This window comes from Ornithorhynchus anatinus, chromosome 1 (assembly GCF_004115215.2).
Source record: "Ornithorhynchus anatinus isolate Pmale09 chromosome 1, mOrnAna1.pri.v4, whole genome shotgun sequence".
Lineage (NCBI taxonomy): Eukaryota > Metazoa > Chordata > Mammalia > Monotremata > Ornithorhynchidae > Ornithorhynchus > Ornithorhynchus anatinus.
Window position 1 is genome coordinate 10,036,028 of NC_041728.1, and position 15,936 is coordinate 10,051,963.

A 15,936-nucleotide genomic window follows, 5' to 3' on the forward strand; every position below is an offset into this window, starting at 1 on the left:
CAAGAAACCTCTACGGGCCCTAACCCGACTCGTTTCCTCTGCCACCCTGTCCTCCAAGATAGACTAGATCAACTATAGCATTTCCTGCTCCACCCTCACCCGCTTAACTGTAGCGTGCATGGGATTTTCTCAACCTGCACACGCTTGTTTTCCAGCTGAGAAAATACGGTTACCACCCAAGTGTCAGGAAGTGTGGGGTTAGGGGAGGGTGGGAAGAAAGGCAGAGAGAGAAAGGAATAAAGAAGGAGGAAAAGACGGAGTAGAAGTAGTAACACTATTTATTAAGGGCTTTCTTTGTGCAGAGCATGCCTGGAAAGAATACAGAGGTGAGAATTAGACATGATCCCTTTCCCCTGGGGGGGGGGGGTGTCTCACAATCTAAAAAGAAAGAGAGAAGGAGAGGCAGAGAAGGAAGGGGAGAGGCAGAGAGAAGAGGAGAGAAGAAGGAAGAATGAGAGAAGAGAGGGAGGGGGAGTGAAAGGTAGAGAAAGAAAGATTTTTAAGAGATTGAGGGAGATTGAGAAAGAGAGATTGAGAGAGTGAGAGAGAGAGATTGAGAGAGATTGAGAAATAGAGACAGAGAGAGAGAGAAAGAGATAGAATGCACTCTGCACAGATAAGGTCTTAGGTCAAACCACACCAGAGACCATTTGGTAGCTATACTGGTGGATGAGCAGCTGGGTTTTTTGCATTTTCCCCAGAGAGGAAATGGCGAACATAGCAAGGCTGGCCTGTCTTTAACCCAGCCCTCTACTGATGTCATTCACAACAGGAAATATCCTCCCTGGAAGCTCCCCCAGCTCTGACCTGGCACTCCATGAGTTAACCCATGCTGCGGAGTGAAAACCCAACCCAGGTTGAGCGAGCACAACCCATCAATGGTACACTTACTGACCGCTTGCCTGATGCAGAGCATGGAAAGCCCTTGGGAGAATACAAGAGTTAATAATCAGATCAGACCAAACAGTCTCTGACTCTCATGGGGTTTAGTGTATTAGAGGGAGGTAATAATAATAATGATGATGGTATTTGTTAAGCACTTACTATGTGCCAAGCACTGGGATAGATACAAATTTATCAGGTTGTCCCACTTGGGGCTCACAGTCTTAATCCCCATTTTACAGATGAGGTAACTGAGGCACAGAGAAGTTAAGTGACTTGCCCAAAGTCACACAGCTGACAAGCGGCGGAGTCGGGATTAGAACCTACAACCTCTGACTCCCAAGCCTGTGCTCTTTCCAGACTGAATCCCCATTTAACAGAGGAGGAAACCAAGGCACAGAGGAGTTAAGCGCTGCTCCCAAGTTCAATCAGAAGGCAAGTGGCGGAACCACAATTACGAGCCAGGACTCCTCACTCCCAGGCCTGGGCTCTTTCTGCTAGGCCATGGATTTGCAATGGCTATATCACCTTTTAAAATGATCTCCCCTTGGCCCAACAGATATGCTCACCTACTTTAAAACGGGCCCTGCTAATTTGAATCATGTGTATTTCTCCCAATCTCTTCCACATCCCCCTTGATCTTGGATTTGCTCCCTTAATTCACATCCCCCACAGTGTACACATCTATAATTTATTTATTTATATTAATGTCTGCCCCTCCTTCTAGACTATCAACTCATTCTAGTCATGGAATGTGTCTGTTATATTGCACTCTTCCAAGTTCTTAGTACTGTGCTCTTAATATAGTGAAGAACCCAATACATACATCTGAGTGATTGATTGTTTTCTCCAAATAAACAAGAGGAAGCCCAAACTCGAGGTACTTCAGGTGCTACTCTTTAGCCAAACAGTTCCTTGTAGCAATTCCGTCTCCTTCTCTCCGAGCGCTTTTCTCTCCCCACCCTTCTTCCATTTGGAGAATCATTTGTGCATAACTCTTATCCTGGGCACCAGGCCCAGATAGATTTCCTTCTCATTTTATTTCCACGGCACCCAGAGTCTACTTAAACTAGACCCGGCTACTTCAGAAAACTTCTGCTGGTGTGGGTGAGGGCCGATTCCCCAGGTCCGCTGAACGTCTGGCTCTGAACGCCGAGTCCTGAGTTCGCCGAGTTCCTCCAGACGTCAGTCAGAGGCATCTTCCATAATTCGGAGAACTCTTGGCTTCAGCCAAGCCATCAGGCTGATCCCTTCTGATTGGTCAAGCGTGGATGGCAAGACCTGGCCCATGCCCATCTTCAGCCAGGCCAATGTGCAGGTGTCTTGTGACTGGCTGTGCACCGATGGGAAGACCTGTCCCCTACCCACCTTCAGCATGGCCACGGAGCAAGTCTCTTCTGACTGGCTGAGCAAGGATAGCAAGACTTGTCCCCTGTCCATCTCCCAAATATCCCTTATGGGGAGCCTTTTTGCTTTATAGGAACACAGGGCAACTATCTCCTGTAACTACCCGAGACTTTCTCTCATCAATCAGAAGTATTTACTGAGCACCTGTTGAGCATAAAGCACTGTACTAAGCACTTGAGAATAAACAGTGGAAATACAAGATTTGGTCCCCGCTCTTGAAGGGTTTACAATATAATCATCCTCTTTCCTTCTACTCATCTCCATTACCTCAAGACACTTCCACTCCTTAACGTGATAAAATAGGACAGTGAAGATGCCCACCCCCCCCCCCCGACCTTGAGCTAATCCACACCTTTGCTGATGGCAACTGCCCTTGTCCTCGGGAGAATCCACTAAGTATAAAGAGCTCATTGTGGGCAGGGAATGCACCTACCCAGCACTTAGTAGGGTGTATTGTACTCTCCCAAACACTTAACACAGTAGTCTGCACAGAGCAAGAGCTCGATAAATACCACTGATGATATGCACCTAAGGGCTGTGGGGATGGGGTGAGGATACCTAAGGGCTTAAGAGGTGAAGATTCAAATGTCCAGGTGATGCAGTAGCGAGGAAATAGCGCGGGGAGATGAGAGTGTAGTCCGGGAGGGCTTCTGGGAGGAGATACAACAAGAGGACTGGACACTCAGAATAGATTGACTGGGGAAGAAAGTTACAGGGTGGATTCAATCGGTCATATTTACTGAGCGCTTTCTGTGTGCGGAGCACTGTACTAATAATAATAATAATAATGTTGGTATTAAGCGCTTACTATGTGCAAAGCACTGTTCTAAACACTGGGGGGATACAAGGTGATCAGGTTGTCCCTCATCGGGCTCACGGTCTTCATCCCCATTTTACAGATGAGGTAACTGAGGCCCAGAGAAGTGAAGTGACTTGCCCAAAGTCACACAGCTGACAAGTGGCGGAGCCGGGATTCGAACCCATGACCTCTGACTCCCAAACCCAGGCTCTTTCCACTGAACCACGCTGCTTCTCTAAGCACTTGGGAGACAACGATATAACAGTACAACAGAGTGTATAGACACATGCCCAGTCCACACCAGAACTGGCGATTACATCTTCCCAAGGAACTTCAGTTTGGGAACTGGACTCCCATCTGCTGCTCCCCAATCTATGGAACCGAAGAGGCGGCCCAGGAACCCGTTAGCCTAGCTGGCATTGAGGCCAACTAATGAATGAATGAATGAATGGCATTTACTTAGCACTTACTCTGCACAAAGCAATGGACAAAGCAATCGGGAGAATTCACAAGGCAGCAAACACCGCCCTTGTCCTCGAGGAGCTTAGCAGGGGAAGCAGGCACTAAAGTAAATGACAGGTAGGAGAGGCGATCGACTGAGAAGTGTGTACGTGAGGGCTGTGGGGATGGGGTATCTAAAGGCTTAGGAAGACTCAAGGTGGTGCAGTAACGGGGAAATAGAGAGATGAGTGTGTACTCTGGGAGGGCTTCCTGGAAGCCAGGAGGTTGGGAGATCAGAAAGGAGGGGACTGAAAGTGTTAATGACCCAGGTGGAAAGAGGGGCACAGAAGAAGACAGGGTCTATCTGACTGACGAGGTCTGGCTGCTCGGAATCCTGCAAAGCAGTGTGGCCCATGGGTAGGGCTCGGGCCAGGGAGTCAGACGGACTTTGGTTCTAATTCCAGATCTGCCATTTGTCTGCTGTGTGACCATGAGCAACTCAGCTCACTTCTTTGGGCCTCAGATTCCTCAACTGTAAAATGCGGATTAAGACTGAGAATCCCACATGGGACAGGGAGTGTGTCCTACTTTATTAGCTTGTACCTACCCAGCGGTTAGTACAGTGCCTGGCACACAGTAAGCGCTTAACAAATACCATATATATCTAGATACTTAGAGAGTAATACATGTATATATTACTTTATATATCTATATATACTATCTATATAGTAATATAATGAAAATAGTAATAATACTACTAATAAAATGACACTTAGAACAGTGCTTGACACATGTGTTTGACAGTCATAATGAAAGAAATATCGTTATTATTAATAATAATAACACATCCTTTTGACTTTCAGGAACTCACATACTAATGGGGAGACAATCATAAAAAGACTTTCAAATAGAGTGTTCCGATTAAACGAATAACACTGTTAAAAAACACACAGATTATGCTGAATTTTTCCCACCTGATGTGGGTCGGGAATGTGTCTACCAACTCTACTGTATGTTACTCCCCCAAGCACTTACTGCAGTGCTCAGCACACAGTAAGTACTCAATAAATACCAGTTACTGATTCATAGGTTTGTCCCATAGAGACTTGGCCCGGAACCCATCTCACAATACTCTCAGATGAGGTACCTAATTCAGTGACCAAAACACAAAGTGACAGAAAAGTTTAGCCAAATTAACTCTGCGTGTTGAACCCCCTCTAAATAATGGACTAAATCTTTCCCACTAGACCGTAAGTTCCTTGAAGGCAGGAATCATGTCAGAAGCAGCGTGGCTCAGTGGAAAGAGCACGGGCTTTGGAGTCAGAGGTCATGGGTTCGAATCCCGGCTCGGCCACTTGTCAGCTGTGTGACTTTGGGCAAGTCGCTTAACTTCTCGGTGCCTCAGTTCCCTCATCTGTAAAATGGGGATTAAGACCGTGAGCCCCACGTGGGACAACCTGATTCCCCTGTGTCTACCCCAGCGCTTAGAACAGTGCTCGGCATATAGTATGCGCTTAACAGATACCAACATTATTATTATTATTATGTCATTTGTCAAACAGGAATAAAATCCTCCTCCCTCCTACTTGGAGCCCCATGTGAGACAGGGACTATGTCCAACCTGTTTATCTTGTATCTATCCCAGTGCTAAGTACCACAACTATTATTAGCATTATTATGACTAACTCTATTCAATCAACTGTATATTTTGAGCACTTCCCGTGAGCAGAGCACTGTACTAACACAGCAGAATTGGGAGACCCAGTCCCCCACAAGGACTTTAACAGTCTGGAGTGGGGAGAAACACAGACATTAAATTATGGATTTGTACATAAGTATTGGTGGGCTGAGGGTAAGGTGAATATTAAGTGTTTAAAGGGTGCAAATCCAAGAACCTGTTGTACTCTCCCACGTGCTGACAACAGTGCTCAGCACACAATAAGCAGTCAATAAACACTACTGATGGACTAATTCTCTTCAAAACAGTAACGAGAAGGAAACTCTGAGGACTTGGTCTCTTTGAAACAAGTGGAAGCACCCAAAACAGGCAGAGAAAGGAAATCAGTTGAAACTTTGACGCTTGAAAATTCTAGAAATAGCAAAGAGGAAGACTCAAGTTGTAGAGTAAAGAATCTCGACCTCAATTAAAAAAAAAACTTACTAAACACGTGACAGTTTCTACAGGCGGGGAAGAGAAAGACACAAGGGCAGGAGAGAGAAAAAGCAATTATCAGCCTAAGGAACCCACGAGATGGAAAAGAAAGAGCAGTGGCATTATTCTTTTTTAAACTGGGAGCATTTTGAAAACTTGGGGGGAATATGTTTTTCCACCACTTCCTCACTGTTCCATGCCAAAAGGAATTAAGAGCAGCTTAATTCTGTCAAACTTTGCCTTCAGAGGACTTTCTTCTTCCCCTCACTGTCCTTCCTTAGCTTTCATATAGAAGAGAAGCAGCATGGCCGAGTGGGTAGGGCACGGACCTGGGAGTCAGAAGGACCTGTGTTCTAATTCCAGCTTTGCCACTTTTCTGCAGTGTGACCTCAGGCAAGTCACTTCACTTCTCTGGGCCTCAGTTTCCTCTTCTGTGAAAATGGGGATTAAGACTGTGAGCCCCACGTGGGATAGGGACTGTATCCGACCTGATTAGCTTGTATTCACCCCAGTGCTTAGTACAGGGTCTGGCAAATAGTAAGCTAGTGACAAATACCGTTTTTTTTTTTATTATTACTGTTTTTTAAAGAGCACTGGAGCCGGGATTAAACCAAGGACCGAGGACTCCCAGGTCCGTGATCTTTTCACTAGGCCATTCTGTTTCTCCTAATCAGTTCTTGGGCTCTAATTGTCCATGGCTTTAAAGGAAGTATATTGATGCCTGTTCACTTGTACTGATGTCTGTCTCCCCCCGCCGACCCCCAGGCTATGAGCCTGTTGTGGGCAGAGACTGTCTCTCTTTATTACTGTATTGTACTTTCCAAGCACTTAGTACAGTGCTCTGCACACAGTAACCACTCAATAAATACCATTGGATGAATGAAGGGGACATCAATCACTCAATTCATTAATTGAGCGCCTACCGTCTACAGAGCATTGTAAAAGCGTTTGGGAGAGCACTGAAGAAAAAAAGAAAACACCATGTAAGGAGGAGAAGGGTGAGGGATTTAATCCTTAAACTATAGCTGCTGATCCCAACTCTGCCCCTTGTCAGCTGTGTGACTGTGGGCAAGTCAGTTCACTTCTCTGTGCCTCAGTTCCCTCATCTGCAAAATGGGGGTGAAGACTGTGAGCCTCAAGTGGGACAACCTCATTCCCCTGTATCTACCTCAGCGCTTAGAACAGTGCTCTCTCTGCACGCAGTAAGCGCTTAACAAATACCAACATTATTATTATTACCATGGATGGATGAGAGGCTGCTAATGTACTCTGGAGTGCAGTCCGGTTTGAAGAAGATGCTGACTTACAGTGAAAGTGTGTGTGTATGTGTGTTTCTGGGAAAGAATCTTACACACATTGTCCATGAAAACTCAGTATGGCACCTTTTCCAGCCGCTTCACAGTTAGGTAGGCATTGCTCAGACCCCAGCAGATAAGAAGGGAAAGATCTGCCCTACTTCCCACAGAAGATGCACTTGAATTGTTTCTGCAGCAGTCGTGATGGTTTGCACCGCATCATCCACACTCTCACGTCCAGTTTCCCTGCTCCCCGTGGCCCGCACTGTGAGATGGCTGGTGGGGAGAACGAGTGCAGCCTATGCTCCCGGAAGATCAGAAGCAGCAGCAGCAGCAGACAGCACTGCTATTAATCAACATCATTAACAGTGCGGACGTGGGACCTACAATGGAAAAATACGCTAACCCAGACCAAGGAATTCAAAAGAAGATTAATAAAAGGTCCCTGAGCTTTATGAATTTTTTCTCTTGCCCTTCCTGAAATGTATCTTGTGTCTAGGGAGTAGCACAAATTAATTATAAATTTCAATGAAAGGGCTTTCCATTAATGTACTCAAGCCCGTGGAAGACTAATGTAGAAAACAAGTGACAGTACCAGAAAATAATTTTAGCCATAACACTCAAGTATCTTAAAGGACTTCCAATGACCAGATTTTCTGTCATCCAAAATATAAATGAAACAAAATATTTCTTCCTCCAGTGTTCATTCGTTCATTCAATCGCATTTATTGAGCGCTTACTATGTGCACTTGTGTATATATGTACATATTGATTATTCTATTTATTTTATTAATGATGTTTATATATTTATAATTCTACTTATTAGATGCTATTGATGCCTGTCTACTTGTTCTATTTTATTTTAATGTCTGCCTCCCCTCTTCTAGACTGTGAGCCTGTTGTTGGGTAGGGATTGTTTCTATTTGCTGCCAAATTGTACTTTCCAAGCACTTAGTACAGTGCTCACATTTCTGGTGTGTCATACGTGAGGGTGTTTCTGCCATTTTCTGGTGTCTTATTTATATGCAAAGTACAAGGTTGTTACTCTGAACATCTGGTATCCAAACAACAAAAAATACCCATAAACCCACAGATAGCCAACTGCAACTGGGCAATTGCCAGTCCAAAAAAAAAAGCTTTCCAAATTGGGCAGTTTTATTTATCTGAGTTACTTTGAGCAGAGTCTGGCATGGCCCCCAGATGTGGATTCTCGGCGATGGGAGAACCCTGGTCTCCAGCTAGTTGGACAGAGTCACTCTTTTTTTATGGTATTTAAGAGCTTATTATGTGTCAAGCACTGTTCTAAGTGCTTCATACAAGGGATGAATAAAAGGAGCAAGTCAGGGTGTTGTAGAAGGGAGTGGAAGAAAAGGGAAAAAAGGCTTAGTCAGGGAAGGACTCTTGAGGTGTGCCTTCAATAAGACTTAGAAAGGGGGGAGAGTAACTGTGGAAATTACCCTCTAAAATTACTCTAGCCTAATTTACTTTAGGCTGCACAAAATGCTATCCTCCTGGGGGCTGAGCTGCAGCCAGAGAATCAGATACATGATAAAACCCAGTTCCTGTTGTCTTTGTAAATATTTTCCACAGATCTGATCATCTTGTATCTACCACGTTAATCCAACCACTTAACCTATCCCGCCTTGATTATTGTATCGGCCTCCTTGCTGATCTCCCAGGCTCCTGTCCCTCCCCATGCCAGTCTATACTTCAGTCTGCTGCCCGGATCATTTTTCTACAGAAACGTTCAGCCCGTGTTTCCCCACTCCTTAAGAACCTCCACTGGTTGTCTATCCTCCACCACATCACACAAAAACTCCTCACCATTGACTTCCAAGCACTCTATCACCCTTCCCCTTCCTACCTTACCTCACTACTCTCCTCCTATAATCCATCCCACACACTTCACTCCTCTAATGCCAACCTTCTCCTTGTACCTTAATCTCATCTATCTCGCCAACTTCTCGCTCACATCTGCCTCTGGCCTGGAATGACCTCCCTTTTCATATCCCTCAGGCAATTACTTTCCTGCTTCAAAGCCTAATTGAAGCCACATCTCCTCCAAGAGGCCTTCCCCGACTAAGCCCTCCTTTTCTCTTCCTCTCCCTTCTGTGTCACCTTGACTTGATTTCATCCTCCTTCCCAGCCCTGCAGCACTTTTGTACATATCTGTAATTTTATTTATTTAAATCGATGTCTCTCTCCCTTTAGACCGTAAGCTCACTGTGGGCAGAGAATGTGTCTATTATATTGTTGTAATGTACTCTCCCAAGCACTTAGTAAAGTGCTCTGCACATAGTAAGCATCCAATAAATACTACTGACTGTCTGACTGATCTCTGCATATTGTTTGGCACGTAGAAAGAGAAGCAGGAAGGCCTTGTGGAAAGAGTAGGGTCCTGGGAGTCAAGATCTTGGGGTCCTAATCCCAGCTCTGTGACCTCAGACAAGTCATGTAACTTTGTGACTCCTCAGATTCTTCATATGTAAAATGAGGATCAAACAGTTCTCTCTCTTCCGCAGGCCTTGAGCCCCATGTGGGACAGAGCCTGTGTTTATCCTGATTATCCTATTCCTACCCAGAGCTTAGTATGGGGCTTGGTCCATAGAAGGTGCTTAATACCGCAATAATTACTATGCTTAATAAGGTTTTAATAAATAACACATTATTATATTTTTGTCTGCCTGCTCCATTAGACTGAAAGCTCCTTGGGTCACTTCATTATTTTGCACTTCTGTATTCCGTACAAGCTCCTAGAAAGTGCCCAACACAAGTCAGAAGGACCTGGGTTCTAATTTTGCCTCTGCCACTTCTGTGCTGTGTGACCTTGGGCAAATCACTTAATTTATCTGTGTCTCAGTTCCCTCATTTGTAAAATGTGGATTAAGACTACGAGGCCCAAGTTGGGTATGGACTGTATCCAACCTGATTATCTTGTATATACCGCAGAGGTTACCCCTCTCAGAGTCACACCTGGAGACTTTCCAGTACTCTACCAGTCTCGACTATGGGAGGGAGAGTCAAGCAGAGGCCTGTCCATTCCATTCCTAGTTTGGCCAGGGGTTACCGAGAGGAAGGCAATCTGCTACAGGTCAAAACTCTCCTGTGCTGGGCAGCAGCAGCACGGGAGAGAGTCGAGGACGGAGACTCAAGTTGACTGCGCAGAAGGAGGCAATGCTAAACCACTTCCAGATTTTTCCCAAGGAAACTCTCTAGATCCGCTATGAGAACGATTGCAGATGGAGGTGGGATGTTCTGGGAGAAATGTGTCCATGGCGTCGCTATGGATCGGAGACCACTAGACGGCATAACACAAGATCCCAGTGGTTAGTACAGTGCCTGGCACAAAGTAAGTGCTAAACAAATATCTTGGGGGAGCGGGAAGGAAGTAAACGCTCAATACCTTCTACCATTCTGGCTACTCCCTTGCCCTTCTCATGGGCTCCCCTAGTCGGTTTTCCTTAGCATTCATCTTTAGAGAGCCAAAATGAACAGTTTGCGGACATTCTCTAAAACAAGCTATAGACCAGGGCCCAAGAAATAATCCATAGAATTCCCTCAGGCTCCTCCGCCCAAGGTGAAGTAGGAAATGATGGACTATGTCTACTTGCAAAGAAAAAGTGATCCACATAAAAAGGAAGAAAAAGACAATCAAAAAAGGCAAGTCCCACTTTTCATTTTAATACTAAATCTCTACCTCCTCCTAACCCTGAGAGTTGTTGTCCAACAGTCAGGACAACATGAGGAACAGATGAAATCCCTGTTAGCGTGTAATCTCTCTGACGGCAGGGAAGTTTTACCTCTTTACTGCGTACTTGCGCATCTAATACAATGCACCACTCCAAGCAGATAAAACCAACTGTTACTACTCCCCCTCCTTCTCCTACTGACCTCAGGCAAGCAAACAGGGTTACAATCGGCAAGTCTTTAAGGTTGAATTTGGATCATTTTGAAGGCAGAGCTCCTCCAAGAAGCCTTCCCCGACTAATCCTTCCTCTCCTCTTCTCCCACTCCCTTCTGCATCGCTCTTACTTCATCCGCCCTTAATTCCCTTCATTCGCCCTTAATTCATCCTCCATCCTATTTCCACAGCACATATATGTATATATATATATATTTATATATATTTGTAGTTTATTTACTTATCTATTTATATTAATGTCTGCCTACCCCTCTAGACTGTGAGCTCAATGTGGGCAAGAATATGTTTGTTGTTACACTGTAGGTTCCCAGGCAGTTAGTATAGTGCTTTGCACAAGGCAAGCGCTCAATAAATACAACTGAATGAATGAATCGTAAGCACCTCGGGGACAGGGATCTTGTCTACCGCCTCTATTGCACTCTCTCAAGCTCTCGCTATAGTGCTCTGCCAGCAAAAAGTGCTCAATAAACTGCTTAGAAAAGCAGCATGACCTAGTGGTTTGAGCACAGGCCTGGGAACCAGAAGGATCTGGGTTCATTCGTTCATTCATTCATTCAATCGCATTTATTGAGCACTTACTGTGTGCAGAGCACTGTACTAAACACTTGGAAAGCACAATTCAGCAGCAAATAGAGACAATCACTGCCCACAATGGGCTCACAGTCTAGAAGGGGGGAGACAGACATCAAAACAAGTAAACAGGCATCAGTAGCATCATTATAAATAAACAGAATTCTGCCCCTCATCCTCCGTGTGACCATGGGCAAGTTACTTCAGTTCTCTGTGTCTCAGTTCCCTTGTCTTATAAAATGGGGATTAAGACTGTGAACCCCTGGTGGGACCTGGACTGTGTCCAACCTGATTAGCTTGTATCTACCCCAATGCTTAATACAGTGCCTGGCACATAGTAAGTGCTTGACAAATGCCCTTAAAAAAAAATCCATTTCTCTGATTGATTGACAACTCACGCTACAAACCACTCCCACAATCTCACTAAACTCGACATTGGGAAACGTCACTCATTCGATCGCATTTCTTGAGCACTCATCGTGTGCAAAGCGCTGTACTAAGCGCTTGGGGGAGTGCAATATAACAATAAACAGACATATACCCCATCCACAATGAGCTTACAGACTGGGGTGAGGAGACAGACGTTAATAGAAATAAATTTATAGACTCATAAATGAATAAATATAAGTAATAGTTAATATTCATCAATATAATTAATAAACCTATTAGAAATAAGTAAATAAAGGTCCCTCAGAAAGCTCACGTACTTCTGTGCTTGGCTTTCGTCCTTGTAGGAGATCCGGTAAAACCCGAAGTAGGTGTCGGACAGAGCAGCTGAAAAGTTGATCAACAGGGTGTAGTTGTGACCTTCCAGGAGGGCTTCGTGGGCGACCAAGGCGATTTGGTCATGGAAGGGATACTGCAGGAAGTCCGCTCGCACCTCCTGGTCGGAAAGGGCCCGGAACAGGGCCGCCGAGGAGATGTTGAGCCCCGCGCCGTGGAGGACCACGGACCAAGTGACCTGGCCCACGTGGAGGGTGATGTTCACGGAGCCCGAGAAGAGCATGGCCGTCAGGTTGGGACGCAGGTTCAGTTGGTAGCGCAGCGGCCAGACGGAACCGGGCAGCCGCAGCTGGGCCCAGGGGAAGACCTTCCCGTTGGTCGCGATGGGGAGTGTCCACTCCATAGACTGGTTGGTCTTGTGGCAGCCTTCTTTGGTGAAGGTGCACCTGGGGAGCAGGTAGATGACCAGGATGGCCGCGACGGCGATGACCATGACGACGGCGCAGACGGCCATGGTCCTGGCCGAGGGCAGCCCGCAGGACCCGTCGGAACCCGGCCTGTAGTTGGCCACGTGGCCGCGGAGGCCCGAGCTCCGGTTCATGAACGACATGCCCAGGAGCTTGGCCGACGACTCGTAATCTTCTTCGTCCTCGTCCAGGTCGTGCTCCCCGAGACCCCGCACCAGGAGGCGGGACCCCCGCGGCTCGTACTCCGCCTCTTCCGGCTCCAGAGGGTGCAAGCACGGTTCTTTGGCCAGGTCCACCACGTCGGGCTCCTCTTCGAACATGCTGTTCTCGATCATGTTCCTGGGGAGCTGGAGCCGATCTGAAACGCACAAGGACACGTGGCGTGAGGCGGCAGGGTCGATCGCTCGCCCGAGTGAATCCGCCGAGCGCTTACTCTGCGCAAAGCGCTGCATTGAGCGCTTGGGAGAATACTATAGAGTTAGCTGACGGGATCCTATCCTCGAGGAGCAGACAAGACTTCATAACGGTGGGATTCATTCATTCATTCGTTCAATCCTATTTATTGAGCGCTTACTGTATGCAGAGCACTGTACTAAGGGCTTGGGAGAGTATGATATAAAAATAAACAGAAACACTCCCTGCCCACAACGAGCTTACGATCTAGAGGGGGAGACAGACATTAATAGAAATAAATAAGCTCTATGTGCCAAGCACTGTAGTCAGTACTGGGGAAGGATAAGAGAATCATGTCAGACATTGGCTCTATTAACCTCCATCTCCCCCTCTACACCGTAAGCTCGTTACGGGCAGGGAACACATCTGCTAATTTTCTTGTGTTGAGCTTTCCCAATCAAATCAATCAATCGTATTTATTAAGCACTTACTGTGAGCAGAGTACTGTACTAAGCACTTGGGAGAGTACAATATCACAACACAACAGACACACTTCCTGCCCATAACAGGTTTACGGTCCAGAGTTCTGGGGCTTAGAAGCGAAGGGAAAGGGAGAACAGGCATTTTATCCCCATTTTTCAGACGAGGAAACTGAGACTCCAAGACGTGAAGTGAGTTGCTGTAAGTCACCCAACAGGTCAGTAGCAGGGCCAGGATTAGAACCCAGGTCTCCTGATTTCCAGCCCGGTGCTTTCCCACTATGATCCTACTGTATTGTTATATTTTACTCTCCCGAGCGCTTAGCACAGTGCTCTGCACACAGCAAGTAGTCAGTAAATACAACCGATTGATAGATTTGGCTTGGGTGCAGCCTTTCAATCAATCGTATTTATCGGGTGCTAAATTTGTATAGTGCACTGTACTAAGAGCTCGGAACGGGCGGCCGGGCTCAGGTCAGGTAGCGTGTCTCGGGAGGAGGAAATCCAGCTATGGGAAGACCAATAGCCACGGCATTCCCGAGTCACCTCACAGAAGGCCAAACGCCAGCAGCCCTGGAGACAATCTTGTCCTCTGTGGCCCAGGACTGGCCCATGTCGAGCAGGGCAGCCGAGAAGATTATTTCTCACCCGACAGATCATTACTCTCCCTTCCTTCAAAGCCTTACTGAAGACACATCTCCTCCATGAGGCCTTCCCTGAGTAAGCCCTCTTCTCCTCTTCTTCCACTTGGCAAATACTCTCCCCACCTTCAAAGTCTTATTGAAGACACACATCTCCTCATGAGGTCTTCCCGTATAAGCCCTTTTTTCCTCTTCTCCCACTTGACGATTACGCTCTTCATCTTCAAAGCCTTAGTGAAGGCACATCTCAGGAGGCCTGTACTGACTAAGCCTTCTTGTCCCCCCAGGACGATTACTCTCCCCACCTTCAAAACCTTATTGAGGACACACTCATGAGACCTCCCCTGAGTAAGCCCCCTTTTCCTCTTCTCCCACTTGATGATTACTCTCTCTACCCTCAAAACTTTATCGAAGACACATCTCCCCACGAGGCCTTCACTGACTAAGCCCTCTTTTCCTCCTCTCCTACTTGACGATTACTCTCCCCATCTTCAAAGCCTTAATGAACGCACATCTCTTCTGCATCACCCTTGCACTTGGATTTGTTCCCCTTATTCACCCATCCCTCTGCCCCACAGTACTTCGGTACATATCCATAATCAATTTATTTATATTTTAATGTCTGTCTCTCCCTCTAGACTGCCAGCCACTGTGGGCAGGAAATGTGTCTACCAACCGCTATAACGTCGTGCTGTCCTCTCCCAAGCACTCGATACAACCCTCTGCACACAGTAAGCGCTCAAGAAATAATAATGTTGGGATTTGTTAAGCGCTTACTATGTGCAGAGCACTGTTTTAAGCGCTGGGGTAGATACAGGGTCATCAGGTTGTCCCACGTGAGGCTCACAGTCTTAATTCCCATTTTACAGATGAGGGAACTGAGGGGCCGAGAAGTGAAGTGATTTGCCCACAGTCACATAGCTGACAAGTGGCAGAGCCGGGATTCGAACCCCTGATCTCTGACTCCCAAGCCCGTGTTCTTTCCACCCAGCCATGCCGCTTCGATTTCAACCCTCATAGAATCTTTCACAGGCCGACTCGGGCTGCTGCTCTTCTTTCCCTGGCAACCTGGGGGCAAGTGTCACAGCATGAGCAGTCAGTCGACAGTATCTGCGGAGCACCCTACAGCACTTGGCAGGATACATTAGTTAGTACACACAATCCTTGCCCACAAGGACCTTACAGTTTAGTGTGGCAGAAAGACTCTAAGCTATACATGGCCCAGTGGAAAGAGCACAGGTCTGGGAGTCAGAGGACCTGGATTCTAATCCTGGCTCCACCCACATGTCTGCCGTGTGGTCTTGGGCAAGTCACTTTACAGAAGTAAAGTGCCTCGGTTATCTCATCTGCAAAATGGGGAGCCCGTGAGTCCCATGGGGGACAGGGAGTATGTCCAACCTGATTACCTTGTATCTACCCCAGTGATGAACAGTGCTTGGCACATAGTACACACTTAAATGCCACATACAACAGAGTCGAAAGAAATGTTCGTGAGTGCTGTGGTGGGAAAGGAGTGGGGTGACAACCTAACTGCTTAGGGGTGAGGAATCCACTGCAGAGATTTTTTTTTTAATTATATTTGTTAAGTGCTTACTATGTGCCAGGCAATGTACTAAGTGTTGGGGTAGACAAGATAATAGGGCTGGAAACAGTACCTGTCCCACATAGGGTTCACAGTCTTATTAATATTAATTGCAGTATTTGTTCAGCGCTTACTATGTACCAGGCACTGTACTAAGCACTGGGGTAGATACCGGCCAATCAG

General features: G+C 46.4%; 1 protein-coding gene across 1 annotated transcript in view; it reads right to left on the reverse strand.

The window, feature by feature from the left end:
- The window catches only part of LOC100081694 (leucyl and cystinyl aminopeptidase), a 99,670-nt gene that overhangs the window by 45,776 nt on the left and 37,958 nt on the right, over positions 1-15,936 (reverse strand). The window contains exon 2 of the mRNA XM_029066908.2: positions 12,176-13,016. Coding sequence (XP_028922741.1) covers positions 12,176-13,016 — 841 coding nt within the window. The remainder of the gene's footprint in view (positions 1-12,175; positions 13,017-15,936) is intronic.